The 15,706-nt window shown below is 45.1% G+C and overlaps 1 protein-coding gene across 2 annotated transcripts in view; it reads right to left on the bottom strand.

The window, feature by feature from the left end:
* The window catches only part of LOC126109601 (myc box-dependent-interacting protein 1), a 473,035-nt gene that overhangs the window by 30,525 nt on the left and 426,804 nt on the right, over positions 1 to 15,706 (bottom strand). For both annotated transcript variants that reach the window (XM_049914643.1, XM_049914644.1), the window contains exons 2-4: positions 9,918 to 10,053; positions 4,489 to 4,679; positions 2,124 to 2,399 (exon numbers count right to left, since the gene is read on the bottom strand). In XM_049914643.1, the coding sequence (XP_049770600.1) occupies positions 2,124 to 2,399; positions 4,489 to 4,679; positions 9,918 to 10,053 (603 nt within the window). The remainder of the gene's footprint in view (positions 1 to 2,123; positions 2,400 to 4,488; positions 4,680 to 9,917; positions 10,054 to 15,706) is intronic.

Genomic DNA, 15,706 nt, shown 5'->3' with positions numbered 1-15,706 from the left:
CCACAGTAACGATGCATGAGGGTCATATTCTGCACCACTACTATTGTCTACTTCAATGGTAAACAAATGTAAACCAAACCATAGACCGAACCTTGGAAATTAACTTGGTCACATGGCTAGGTACAGCCATGTTCCAGTTCGAAGCAGAGCACGTAAAAAAGACTGAAGTCAGTGCTAAGATATTTGACAATATTCTTCCTTGGGAGTTAATTAATTCAAACACTCATAAGAATTAGGATAATCTTGTGCTCCTTCCACTATTTGTGTTCCATCAAAAACTAGTCTTACACTGAGAAGATCATACTCTTATGGACTACAATAGTGACCCTTTAATTGTATTTAATATCTGTCTCAAGATGACATCTTCCCCTGGAAGTTTATTAAATGTCTTTAGTCCCAATTGTGATTTTGGCCTATTATGCCATTCTCAAGTGACAGTTCACTATAAAGTATGTCAATGCCCAGTGATTCCTTTTAGGAAGACACCTTCCTCATCTCCACCATGTTCACATATTTTACATGCGAGGATTCTTTGTCATCTTTATACAAGGTGCATGCCATAAGTAATGCGATCAAATTCATAAAAAGTCATTTATTGACTATATTCATACAAATAATCAAAAAAATTTTAAATAGCACCCTCTTGCGTTGATACACTTCTGGAGGCGGTGTTTCCATGCCTGGAAGGCATCCCGAAATGCCTTTTCTGGAATGTCCTTTAGAGCTGATGTAACATGCGTCTAGATGCTTTCAATCGTGTCCCAGAGTTTTCCTTTCATGACTCCTTTTAACCAAGGAAACAAAAAAAAGTCAGTGGGAGCCAGGTCAGGACTGTAGGGAGGCTGGGGAACCAAAGGGGTCTTGGTCCTGGCCAGGAAGTCATTGGCAATGAGGCGCTGTGACTCGGCGCGTTGCCGTGGTGAACTTTCCACATGTCCTCTATGTCGCTTCAGCTGTGCCAGACCCTCCTTTTCAGTCTTTTGAGCACTTGCAAGAAGGAAGCTGAGTTCACTGTAGTCCCGGTAGGTACGAATTTGTGGAGGACAATGCATCTAACGACAAAGAAGGCAATGAGCACGGTTTTGATCCTGGACTTGTTTATGCATGCCTTCTTGGAACATGGCGATGATGGGGTGTGCCACTCTAAACTCTGCCTTTTTGTCTCAGGGTCGTACAAAAAAAATCCACTACTCATCACCAGTGATAACTGAGTTAAAAAAATGAGGATCATTTTCACACGTTTCCAACATTTCTCGGCACCAAAGCACTCATATGTTCTTGTGTTTGTCGGTCAACACTTTTGGGTCGAGTTTGGCACACACCTTTCTCATGTTCAAATCTTCCGTCACAATGCAGAAAACAGTTGTTTTTGACATGTTTAGAGTTTGTGCTATCAATTGAAGGCTCAGCCATCTGTCAGAGTACAAACAACTGCGCACTCGCTACATTTTCGTCGACTCGTGCCGTTGATGGCCGTTCACTGCGACGTTCGTCGGTGATCTCCTCTCGGCCCTCCACAAACGACTTGTGCCATCGGAAAACTTGTGATTTGGACAAGCAATCATTCCCAAAGACATGCTGAAGTAATGGAAACGTTTCGGTGGCGGACTTCCCAAGTTTAACGCAAAATTTGATAGCATACCATTGCCCTACAGAATGATCCATTGTGCCGTGTTACATAAACTCAAAACGGGGTTGACGGAAACGCACGTCCCGACTCTCCGGCAGCTCGCAGCCGAATGAAACAAAGAGCATTTTGAAGCTAACACCGCCCTTCACTTAGCCCAGCCGGTTACAACACACTACGGTGTTCCGTTGTGTCAGAAAAAATTGGTCGCATTATTTACGGAACACACACTGTAAAGGGGATGTGACACTTCATGTAAAAAATTTTATTCAATTTAAATGCTTTCAGTTCCAAAAAGCAGACATCAATAGTTTATCCCCGATCTGCTCTATTTATGATGCACATATTAGAAGGACGCTCCTCCAGTCCTCTACCAGGGAGACTCGAGTACTGCGAGCACAATGAAGAAACCAAAATCCAAAGAAAAAGTAGGATAATAAAATGGAAAAAGGAAACATAATTCATTTTCCATTCACACAGGCAGAAACATACTGACCTTCGCAGACTCGCAGTGAAAGACCTGTTCGGCAGCGAAGAAGGTCTGCAGGTTGGTGACGAGGAAGAGGACGCGCGAGTCGTAGAGGGCGGGCAGCTCGTCGTGCAGCTCCGAGTTGAGCATCTCGTAGGTGCGCTTCGCCTCCTCCAGCGACTCCCGCGCCCGCACCATCTTCAGCTCGTCGCGCTTCTTCGGGTTGCTCTGCTGTAGCGACTGATAGCTGTGTCGCTGGCTGTCGAAGTCCACCAGCTTCCGGCCGCGCTTCTCGATCTTTTTCTGCAATTACAAAATATTTGTTATAACGCTTAATTGCTTTTAACTCATTCACTCACTCGCACATCGTGTACCATAAATATCACTGTAAAGGAGAGCTTTCAAGGATGTGCAACGAGTCAACATACACACTAAAAGGCAGAAGGCAGCTCCTGTGGTATACGAGGGTGAGTCAAATGAAAACCTTAAATTTGTAATAACAAAACGAAATTTCGCGCCGTTATCCTGCAAGTTGGTAAGCGTCTTACAAGCAGCGTGCAGAATGGCCTGTAGGTGGCAGCATGATGCAGATGCACACATACAGTCGCAGTATCAGTATAAAGATGGCCGCCGCACTTGCGACTTGCACCAGGGAAGAACAGTGTTCTGTTATTCGGTTTTTACGTAGTGAATGTGTGAAACCTATTGAAATTCATCGACGAATGAAGATTCAGTATGGTGATGCGTGTTTGTCACAGCAGCAAGTCCACGAATGGAGTAGGAAGTTCGCAAATGGTGTGACTTCAGTGGAAGATGCTCTTCGTCCAGGTCAGGCGCAACGAGTTGTGACTCCACAGAACACTGCAGCACTTGAAGCCATAGTGAAGGAAAACCGCCGAGTGACACTGAATGACATTGCAGCATGTTTACAGATTAGTCATGGGTCAGCACACCACATTGTGCATAATATGCTCCAGATTCACAAAGTGTCTGCAAGATGGGTACCACAGCAGCTGACTCCTGAAATGAGAGAATGACGTGTCGACGCTTGTGAAAAAATTCTTCGGCGCTTTGAACGAAAAGCCGATGGCTTCCTTGCTAGGATCGTTACTAGGGACGAAACCTGGGTTCACTTCCACCAACCGGAAACAAAGAGAGCGAGCAAGGAATGGCGCCATTCCTCATCACCAAACCCAAAGAAGTTTCTAACAGAACCATCAGCAGGGAAGATTATGGTGACTCTCTTTTGGGACGAAAAAGGCCTCATTTTGGAACATTACATGCCTAGAGGGAGCACTGTCACTAGTGCATCATACACAGATCTCCAAAAAATCATCTGCGGCCTGCAATCAAACCAAAGCGACGTGAATTGCTGTCAGCAGGTGTCCTTTTGCAGCATGACAATGTAAGGCCCCACACTGCCCGTACAACAGCAGCAACAATCACAGACCTGCATTTTGAGTGTCTTCCTCATCCACCATACTCACCAGACCTTGCCCCACAAGTGCTTTCCATATGTTTGGACAACTCAAAGATGCAATGGGAGGAAAGAAGTTCCGTTCTTATGCAGAGGTACGCCACACAGTGCATGAATGATTGCGCGGACTACCAAAAGAATTTTTTTCTAAAGGAATTTATGCGCTTTGTAAGCGCTGGAGGACTTTTATTGAGCGTAGCGGAGATTATGTTGAAATTTGATACAGCTTTGTACCACTTCTGCACAGTAAATATTTTTTAAAAATATTTAAGGCTCTCATTTGCTCACCCTCGTACTAACAGTAGACTATATATAGTGCTCATATAAACAATGCAAAGAAACAAAATGTTCCCAGAGCGAATTTTCACTCTGCAATGGAGTGCACATAGTTTCGAAACTTCCTGGCAGATTAAAACTGTGCGCCAGACAGAGACTCGAACTCGGGACCTTTGCCTTTCGCAGGCAAGTGCTCTACCAACTGAGCTACCCAAGCACAATTCACGTCCCGTGCTCACAGCTTTACTTCCGCCAGTACTTCGTCTCCTACCTTCCAAACTGTACAGAAGCTCTCCTTCGAACCTCGCAGAAGTAGCACTCCTGAAAGAAAGGATATTGCAGAGACATGGCTTAGCCGCAGCCTGGGGGATGTTCCCAGAATGAGATTTAAACTCTGCAGCGGAGTGTGCGCTGATACAGCACTTGCCCCAGTTCGAGTCTCGGCACACAGTTTTAATCTGCCAGGAAGTTTCATATCAGCGCACACTCCGCTGCAGAGTGAAAATTTCATTCTGTTCACGTGCTTCTGTTCTACGGAAGCTAAAATAGTTTAGCAGTGTCACCGACTGCCGATTCAGCACACTGCGTTGTAAGATAAGGAGTAGTAAATTAGGAGTACTGCGTGACTACGGTGCTCACCCTCATCTCGGGGAACTGGCTCTGGTAGGTGTTGAGCGGGATGAGCACCTGGTCGCCCAGCTTGTGGCTGAAGTCCTGCCACAGCATCTCGCAGTTCTGCGCCTGCACGTACAGCAGGTCGTGGCCCGTCCAGTTGCTCTCGTAGATCTCGTTCAGGGAGTCCATCAGGGTTTTGCTCGCCGCCTGCACCGCTGCAAACCGAACAGACTCCCCGCTCTCACTCCGACAACGCACTGGTGCTTCGAGACTAACAGTAATGAGCGACTGCTCTGGAAGCTTTTACTTCACTTTCTACACTAGACAGTACAGACAAACAACAGAAGGAGTATCATTAAGATATTCAAAGCATCATTAAGCTTCTAACAATACAAGTAATCTGCAACAGGGAAACAAAATACTTTAACCGAACCTTCACACACACACACACACACACACACACACACACACACACACACACACAGAGAGAGAGAGAGAGAGAGAGAGAGAGAGAGAGAGAGAGAGAGAGAGAGAGAGAGTCGCACAGCGAGTGAATTATCCGAATTGGATGGAAATCTGTAGATGTCATGTACATGTATTAACAAGAAAATGGTTACAACGTCAGGAGAATTGGATGGTTTGTTCAAGAGAAAGATCTTCCAAAACTGAGTAATTCAGTAACACGTTGGTCCACTGCAGGTCATTATGCAAGCACTTATTCAACTGGGCTTTGACTGACAGAGTTGTTGGATGTCCTCCTGGAGGACATTGTGCCAAACTGTGTCCAATTGGCGCGTTACATCATCAAAATCTCCAGCTACACTCATGCTCATAAATTAAGGATAATGTTGATACATGGTGAAACAACGCTCTGGTGGGCGGTTTCCGGGTTTAGCTCACCAAGCGGTGCATTTGACCTGCGCTCGTCGCACGGTAGCGCCGGCAGCAGTCCACATACGTAGTAGAGGTGTGTTGGTGCACGTCAGAGTATGGTGTAGCGAATAAGTGTGCGGACGTTTTCAGACATACTAATGGTGACTGTGTGTTGAAAATGGCTCAAAGAACACATATTGATGACGTTGTGAGGGGTAGAATACTAGGACGACTGGAGGCTGGAGAAACACAGCAGGTCGTAGCACGGGCCGTCCGTGTGCCACAAAGTGTGATCTCAAGATTATGGCAACGATTCCAGCAGACAGTAAATGTGTCCAGGCGCTACAGTACGGGACGTCCACAGTGTACAACACCACAAGAAGACCGATATCTCACCATCAGTGCCCGCAGACGGCCACGGAGTACTGCAGGTAGCCTTGCTCGGGACCTTACCGTGCAGCCACTGGAACAGTTGTCTCCAGACACACAGTCTATAGACGACTGAACAGACACGGTTTATTCGCCCGGAGACCTGCAAGGTGCATTCCACTGACCCCTGGTCAGAGGAGAGCCCATAAAGCCTCGTGTCAAGAACACAGTACATGGTCATTGGAACAGTGGTCCCCGGTTATGTTCACGGACGAGTCCAGGTATAGTCTGAACAGTGATTCTCGCCGGGTTGTCATCTGGCGTGAACCAGGAAGCACATAACAACCCCTTAATGTCCTTGAAAGGGACCTGTATAGAGGTCGTGGTTTGATGGTGTGCGGTGTGATTATGATTGGTGCACTTACACCCCTGCGTGTCTTTGACAGAGAAACTGTAACAGGTCAGGTGTATCGGGACGTCATTTTGCACCAGTATGTCCGCCTTTTCTGGGGTGCAGTGGGTCCCACCGTCCTCTTGATGGACGATAACGCACTGCCCCACCGAGCTGCCATCGTGGAGACCTTGAAACAGAAGATATCAGGAATGGAGTGGCCTGCCTGTTCTCCAGACCTAAACCCTATCGAGCACGTCTGGGATGCTCTCGGTCGACGTATCGCTGCACGTCTTCAAACCTCTACGACACTTCAGGAGCTCCGACAGGCACTGGTGCAAGAATGGGAGGCTGTAACCCAGCAGCTGCTCAACCACCTGATCCAGAGTATGCCAACCCGTTGTGCGGCCTGTGTACGTGTGCATGGTGATCATATCCCATATTGACGTCGAGGTACATGCGACACTGCGCAATTACCCTTAATTTATCAGCAGGACTGTAGTTGGTGGGCCCAACCCGTTATGCACCAAACGTCCTCAGTTGGGGAGAGATCCGGCGACCTTGCCGACTGAGGCAGCATTTGGCAAGCACGAAGATAAGCAATAGAAACTTTCGCCGTGCTCGGGCGGGTATTACTTGCTGAAACGTAAGCCCAGGATGGCTTGCCATGGAAGAGGGCAAGAAAATGGGGCACATCATTTCGTCGACGTACCGCTTTACTGTAATGGTGCTGTGGATGACAGCGAAAAGTGTCCTGCTATGAAATGAAATGCAACCACAAAGCATCACTCCTGTTTCTTGGACTGTGAGGCAGGTGACAATTAGTCTGGTCTCCCACCGCTGTCTGGAGCGTCTCAACAGAAGTGTTCGTTAGTCACTGGGGCTCACTTCGAAGCGGAAACGCGTCACTAAAATCAATTCTTCTTCATTTAATGAGAATCCTGGACGACTGTGCACGACACCACTGCAAGCGGACTTGGTGCACAGACGTATTCGAAGGCAGTGTTACAGCAACACTACTGTTCACAAAATAGAGTGCCCGGCAAAAAAATGTGAGGAGAAAACGAAATGAAATGTCATGGGTTGAGAGAGCATACAATGTTACTCCAGTGATTAAAAAATCTAGTCAAATTTACAAAGAACTTGGCAGTATGAGCCCACTTATCAGTATGTCACTGCAATCCTCTAGCTTGGATACCTGCACTGATTCACTTGAGAAAGGTGTCACAAGGTCATTGAATCCTCTCCCGAGTCACGCTATTCACGAACTGTTTACTCGGTTCTCAAGTCTCGCGCACCTCACACTTTCGGTGCATCTAACAAATCGTTGATAGGGAAAGAATGAGCAGCTGGTGTATCTTTGCCAGCCACAATTCATTCATATCTGCTTAGCAACAAGATTTTTTTTTTGTTTTTTTCCCCACACGAGTATGTAATAGAAGAAATACTTCAACTGATCGATGAAAGGAGGAAGTACAAAAATGTTCCGGGAAAGTCAGGAATACAGAAATACAAGTTGCTGAGGAATCAAATAAATGGGAAGTGCAGGGAAGCTAAGGCGAAATGGCTGCAGGAAAAATGTGAAGACATCGAAAAAGAAATGTTTCTCGGAAGGATAGACTCAGCATACAGGAAAGTCAAAACAGCCTTCGGTGACATTAAAAGCACGGGCGATAACATTAAAAGTGCAACGGGAATTCCACTGTTAAATGCAGAGGACAGAGCGTATAGGTGGAAAGAATACACTGAAAGCCTCTATGAGGGAGAAGATTTGTCTGATGTGATAGAAGAAGAAACAGGAGTCGATTTAGAAGAGATAGTGGATCCAGTATTAAAATCAGAATTTAAAAGAGCTTTGGAGGACTTACGATCAGATAAGACAGAAGGAATAGATAACATTCCATCAGAATTTCTAAGATCATTGGGGGAAGTGGCAACAAAACGACTATTCACGTTGGTGTGTAGAATGTAAGAGTCTGGCGACATACTATCTGACTTTCGGAAAAGCATCATCCACACGATTCTGAAGACGGAAAGAGCTGACAAGTCCGAGAATTACCGCACAATCAGCTTAACAGCTCATGCATCCAAGTTGCTTACAAGAACAATATACAGAAGAATGGAAAAGAGAATTGAGGATGCGCTAGATGACGATCAGGTTGGCTTTAGGAAAGGCAAACGCACGAGATGGGCAATTCTGACGTTGCGTTTAATAATGGAAACACAACTAAAGAAAATTCAAGACACGTTCATAGAATGTCGACCTGAAAAAAGCGTTCGACAATGTAAAATGGTGCAAGATGTTCGAAATTCTGAAAAAGGTACGGGTACGCTATATGGAGAGACGCGTCATATACAATATGTATAACAACCAAGAGGGAATAATAAGAGTGGACGATCAAGAACGAAGTGCTCGTATTAAGAAGGATGTAAGACAAGGCTGTAGCCTTTCGCTCTTACTGTTCAATCTGTACATCGAGGAAGGTTGACGAATGTGAAGGAGAATTACATGATATGCTGAACGGAATGAATAGTCTGATAAGTAAAGAGTATGGATTGAGAGTAAATCGAAGAAAAACGAAGGTAAAGAGAAGTAATAGCAATGAGAATAGCGAGAAACTTAACATCAGTATTGGTGGTCACGAAGTAGATGAAGTTAAGGAATTCTGCTACCTACGCAGTAAAATAACCAATGACGGACGGAGCAAGGAGGACATCAAAAACAGACTCGCTATGGCAGAAAGGGTACTCCTGGCCAAGAGAAGTCTACTAATATCAAATATCTTCCTTAATATGAGGAAGAAATTTCTGAGACTGTACGTCTGGAGTACAGCATTGTATGCTAGTGAAACATGGACTGTGGGAAAACCGGAACAGGAGAGAATCGAAGCATTTGAGATGCGGTGCTATAGGCGAATATTGGAAATTAGGTGGACTGGTAAGGTAAGGAATAAGGAGGTTCTACGCAGAATCGGAGAGGAAAGGAATATGTGGAAAACACTGATAAGGAGAAGGGACAGGACATTTGTTAAGACATGAGGGAATGACTTCCATGGTACTAGAGGGAGCTGTAAAGGGAAAAAAACTGTAGAGGAAGACAGAGATTGGAATACGCCAAGCAAATAATTGAGGACGTAGGTTGCAAGTGCTACTATGAGATGAAGAGGTTAGCACAGGAAAGGAATTCGTGGCGGAACGCATCAAACCAGTCAGAAGACCGATGAAACAGAAAAAAAAGTAGGTTATTACGGAATCTGCCACACCTGTCGAGTTGAATAAATTGTTCATTCCAAATTCTGTTTTCTCTCAATCATGATTAAAAAGAATTCGGGATAGGCCGTCGCCTTGTCGTGCACATGTTTTTATTCTGAAATGCTCTGAAGTTACTTCCATAAACTTTACTTTACAGACTGCATCTGTAAATGGTTCACGGATTAGGTTTGCCAGTTTAGACTTTACGCCAAACTGTCGATTTGTTTTGTCTATAGCTTCTCTATCAACAAAATCAAAAATATTTGTGAAATCCGCAAACAAAACTACAATGTCCTTTGAATTAAGTAATCTGTGGTGAATTACTGACTCGAGATTAAATATATATTCTGTGCATGACCTTCCCTTCGTAAAACCACCTTGATTTTCACCTAAATGACTGTCTAGTGTTGTTTCTATTATTATTATCATTATTATTACTACTATTATTATGCAAACTATGGTACGTTTTTGCGCCATGTGGCCTAAGACAAGACCAAATGGTGCACAAGATGGTGCTCGACGCTAGACTTATTCAGAGTAACGGTGGCGCTACTTCTGTGGCACTCACCCCGGACGCAGCGGATGTAGTTGTTGAACTCCTTCTGCAGGCGGTTTGCGGCATTCTGCTGGCGTGTGAAGTTCTGCAAGTGCTCGTCGAAAATTTCGTCTGCAGTGCGGTCCACCTTCCCCAAGTTCTGGAGGATCTATGAACAGAGAAGAAAAATGGTGTCAGCAAGTCAATAGTAACAGACAGATTCACAGTTTTAAGAGCTGGGAAAAGAAAGTAATTATGGGCCTCACTGTACGTCAGCAACTTAGCGGAACAAGTCAATATTTTAGTTTATGTTGCAGCTGACAGGCTGAACGCATAAATCAGATTTAGCACAGAGTCAGAAACATGAAGAAATGAAAAGTGAGACTCTGTGCTAGGAGTCTGTCCATCGTGTTTCGTGCAGCTCTTTGGAATTCTGAACTTTTCTCGGATAAAATTCTTGTCTTTCGTTCACTAGCGCTGTGTTGTCCCGCAATGGTCGGAGGGTCGGCGTGGTTTCAAGGGATTTGGCAAGGTTAATTGAAAGGGGTGGCCGGATGCCCTTCCTGCCCCCCCACCCCCCAGGGCAGAATCAGTGTACCCCAGCTGTCTGCATCTAGTGTAAACCATGAAATAGTGCGGAAGTGTTACAAATGTCTGTGTGTCGTGTAACTGAGGCGGGATGTGGGGACCAGCCCAGTATTCACCTAGTGGGATGTGGAAAACCGCCTAAAAACCACATCCAGGCTGGCCGGTACACTGGCCCACGCCGTTAATCCGCCAGGCGGATTCGATCCAGGGCCGGCGCGCCTACCTGAGTCCAGGAAGCAGCGCATTAGCGCTCTCGGCTACCCTGGCGGGTCTTTTCTCGGATAAAATATAGGGTGCGAACGAATATGTACAAATTTTACGGAAACCAGAATGCAGTTATAAGAGCCTAAGAATGTGAAAGAAAAGCCATGGTTGAGAAAGGAGTGAGACACGGTTGTAGCCCAAGCCCGATGTTAATTTATACACTGAACATGCTGTGTAGGACATCAGAGAGAAATCTGAGTTGGAAATTTTAGTTCAAGAAGAAAACTGAAACTTTGATGGTTTTTCGAAGGTATTTTAATTGTCAGGGACGGAAAACTATTTGAAAGAACTTAGTTGTTGATGTATGGCCGTGGCAGAAGAAACTTTATAAGTTCCTGGCTTGTCTGGAGACGCTCTGGATACCAGCCTGACTGATGCCCGTCACACGGCCCCACAACCAGGATTGATGGTCTGGAGTGGCATTTCTTTTCAAAGTAGGGTCCCTTTGGTTATCATCCGTGGACCCTTGTAGCACAGCGGTACGGCTTGCTGCCCCTCGTCACAAGCCGAACTGGGGTTCTGCGAGGGTAATCCCAAAAGTAAGGTCTCCTATTTCTTTATAAGTACAGAACTCTGTTTGTGTGGCAGTTGGCCACACTGTTACGAAGAGTGTTTCACGTGCTGTGTGTAAACATGCGCACGCCGCGCTGAGCAGCTCAGTCTTGGCTTGGCAGCCGTTGAGAATGGAGCTCCCGTTGGATGTTACCGCCAAGTGCGAAAGACTATTTACAATTTGTACAGAAACCAGATGGCAGTTATAAGAGACGAGGGGCGTGAAAGGGAAGCAGTGGTTGGGAAGGGGATGAGACAGTTTTGTATCCTATCCCCGATATTACTCAATCCGTACATTGAGCAAGCAGTAAAGGAAAAAAAAAAAGAAAAATTCAGAGTAGGAATTAAAATCCATGGAGAAGAAATAAAAACTTTGAGGTTCGCCGATGACATTGTAATTCTGTCAGAAACAGCACAGGATCTGGAAGAGCAGCTGAACGGAATGGACTGTGTCTTGAAAGGAGGATATAAGACGAACACCAAAAAAAGCAAAACGAGGATAATGGAATGTAGTCGAATTAAGTCGAGTGATGCCGAGGGAATCAGATTAGGAAATCATACACTTAAAGTAGTAAAGGAGTTTTATTATTTGGGGAGCAAATTAACTGATGATTGTCGAAGTAGAGAGGTTATAAAATGTAGACTGGCAATGGGATGGAAAGCGTTTCTGAAGAAGAGAAATTTGTTAAAATCGGGTATAGATTTAAGTGTGAGGAAGTCGTTTCTGAAAGTATTTGTATGGAGTGTAGCCATGTATGGAAGTGAAACATGGACGATAAATAGTTTGGACAAGAAGAGAATAGACGCTTTCGAAATGTGGTGCTACAGAAGAATGCTGAAGATTAGATGGGTAGATCACATAACTAATGAGGAGGTATTGAATAGAATTTGGGAGAAGAGGAGTTTGTGGCACAACTTGACTAGAAGAAGGGATCGATCGCTTGGTAGGACATGTTGTGAGGCATCAAGGTATCACCAATTTGGTATTGGAGGGCAGCGTGGAGAGTAAAAGTAGTAGAGGGAGACCAAGAGATGAATACACTAAACAGATTCAGAAGGATGTAGTTTGCAGTAGGTACTGGGAGATGAAGAAGCTTGTAAAGTATAGAGTAGCATGGGGAGCTGCATCAAACCAGTCTCTGGACTGAAGACCACAACATTAACATTCGGTTTTTGAACGCAAAGGGCACTGCGCCTATTTAAATCCATCGCCAATTGACGGAAGTGTATGGTGGGTCGTGCATGGATGTCAAAAATGTTCGTCAGTGGTGTATAGAGAGTTTGCAGCTGGTCGGGCCGAAATTCAAGACGAACAAAGGAGCGGGAAACCGTCACTTTCTGAGGAGACAGTGTTGAAGGTTGAGCAAAGCATGCGTGAAGATCGGCGGATGACGCTGGATGATCTCTGCACGTCGGTTCCTGAGGTTTCCCGAAGCACCGCTCACAGAACTTTAACGGAAACATTGAACTACCGGAAGGTGTGCGCAAGATGAGTGCCACGTATGCCGACTGAGGACGACATGCGGCAACGAGTTCATTCTTCCCGCGCATTTCTTCACCACCTTGGAGACGAACAGGACAACTTTCTGGGCTCAATAGTCACGGGTGACGAAACCTGGGCATACTGCTTTACACCTGAGACCAAGCAACAATCACGCCAGTGGCGGCATCCTTCTTCGCCAAAGCCGCGGAAGATCTAACAAACATCGGAAAGGGGTATTGTTGGTCGTCTTTATGCCCACTGGGACCACAATTAACGCTGACAGGTACTGTGAGACTCTGAAAAAACTCAAACGGGCAATTCAGAACCGGAGAAGAGGAATGTTGAGGAAGGGCGTACCCATTCTCCATGACAACGCTCGCCCACACATCGCTCTGCAAACCGTTGCTCTCCTGCAACAGTTGCAGTGGGACATAATCACCCACCCACTCTCTATAGTCCTGACTTGGCGCCCAGTGACTATCACCTGTTCCCTAGGTTAAAAGAACATTTGGCCGGAAAGTGATTCAGCTCCGACGACGAGGTGAAAGAAGAGGTTCATAACTTTCTGAACAGCACGGCGGCGAATTTGTATGACGTGGACATTCAAAAACTGCCACAGCGTCTCCAAAAATGCATCGACAGAAATGGTGATTATGTCGAAAAATAGCTAAATGTTCATGCTGTAAACTGATGTAAACCATTGTAGAAATAAACAGGTCTATGTACTTATAAAAAATAGGAGATCTTAGTTTTGGGATTACCCTCGTATTTCAGCAATATAACGCCCACCCGTGCACAGCGGCAGTTTCTACTGCTTGTGTTCGTTCTTGCCAAACCCTACCTTATCCAGAAAGGTCGCCGCGATCTCTCCACAACTGAGAACATTTGGATCACTACAGGCAGGACCCTCAGGAATTTTACGATCTAACGCGCCAATTGGACAGAATACATATAACTGTATCAATTAACGCCAAGGCGAGTAAGTGCTTGCCTAAGGGCCAGCGGTGGACCAACGCGTTATTCAAATGCTTCAAATGGCTCTGAGCACTAAGGGCCTTAACATCTGTGGTCATCAGTCCCCTATAACTTAGAACTACTTAAACCTAACTAACCTAAGGACATCACACACATCCATGCCCGCGGCAGAATTCGAACCTGCGACCGTAGCGGTTCCAGACTGTAGCGCCTAGAACCGCTCGGCTACACCGGCCGGCCCACGCGTTATTGACTTGCTCAATGTGTAAAGATATTTCTCTTGAATAAATCATCCATTTTTTCTGAAACTTTACTGATTTGTTTGTCTGTACGTCTACATCTCCCGATTTCGGCCCCATTGGGATAATTCCTTCGTGGTGCGTCTTTTTGTCTTACGGTGTATAATTATACCAATTTTTCTTCAAATTTTGATCAATAGTACGTCCTGTAGCAATATGTGACTTTTTTTTTAAACACTGTGCATAGCTTATTTCTACTCCTCCACTCTTTCAAAGATCAGGCAACCATCCGATCTCAAACTTCCTGCCAGATTAAAACTGTGTGCTACCCGAGACTCGGATTCGGGACGTTTGCCTTTCGCGGGCATGTGCTCTACCGTCCGAGTCCTTGCGGCTTTACCTCGTCCCCCATCTTCCAGACAGAAGAGCCCTTGCCTGTGAAAGGCAAAGGTCCCGAGTTCGAGTCCCGTTCCGGAAGGCAGTTTTAATCTGCCAGAAAGTTGCTTATCAGTACACTCAGCTGCAGGGTGAAATATTCATATGGGATCCGGTCTCTGTTTAGAGAGGTCTAAATAATATCCATTTTACAACTACAAATGCAATAATACTCTCAGGTGAACATCTACATTTACGTGATTACTCTGCTCTAGTCTGACGAGTTTTTGATTTTAGGAAAACATGCAGACATTAACACAACAAAAATAAATATTTCCAAATACAGTTGGATTTAAGTGAAAAAAATTACACCTCGTGTCGTCAACACGAGAACATCTACATCTATGTGATTACTCTGCTATTCACAATAAGGTGTCTGGCAGAGGGTTCAAAGAAACCACCTTCAAGCTCCCTCTCTACCGTTCCACTCTCGAACGGCACGTGGGAAAAACGAGCACTTAAAAATTTTCTGTACTAGCCCTGATTTCTCTTATATTATCGTGATGATCACTTCTCCCTATGTAGGTGGGTGCGAACAGAATGTTTTCGCAATCGGAGGAGAAAACTGGTGATTGAAATTTCACGAGAAGATCCCGTCGCAACGAAAAACGCCTTTGTTTTAATGATTGCCACTCCAATTTACCTATCATGTCTGTGACACTATCTCGCGATAATACAAAACGATGATGTATATTTGTACTTTATCGATGTAATCCGTCAGTCCCACTTGATGCGGTTTCCGCACAGCAATACTCCAGAATAGGGCGGACAAGGGTGGTGTAAGCAGCCTCTTTAGTAGACCTGTTGCACCTTATAAGTGTCCTGCCAGGGAATCGCAGTCTTTGGTTTGCTCTACCTACAATGTCATCTATGTGATCGTTCCAATTTAGCTTTTATGTAATTGAAAAAATGGCTGGCTCTGAGCTCTATGGGACTAACATCTGAGGTCATAAGTCCCCTAGAACTTAGAACTAATTAAACCTAACTAACCGAAGGACATCACACACACCCATGCTCGACGCAGGATTCGAACCTCAGACCGTAGCGGTCTTTGTAATTGAAATCTCTAAGTATTTAGCTGAATTTACAGCCTTCAGATTTCTGTGACTTATCGCGTAATCGAAACTTAGCTGATTTCTTTTAGTACTCCTGTGAATAACTTCACACTTGTCCTTATTCAGGGTCAATTGCCAATTTTCGCACCATACAGATATCTTTTATAAATCGTTTTGCAAGTCGTTTTGATCATCTGATGACTTTACAAGACGGTAAATGACAAAATGTTC

Source organism: Schistocerca cancellata, chromosome 12 (assembly GCF_023864275.1).
Source record: "Schistocerca cancellata isolate TAMUIC-IGC-003103 chromosome 12, iqSchCanc2.1, whole genome shotgun sequence".
Classification (NCBI taxonomy): domain Eukaryota; kingdom Metazoa; phylum Arthropoda; class Insecta; order Orthoptera; family Acrididae; genus Schistocerca; species Schistocerca cancellata.
This window is presented reverse-complemented; position numbering and strand designations above follow the sequence as displayed.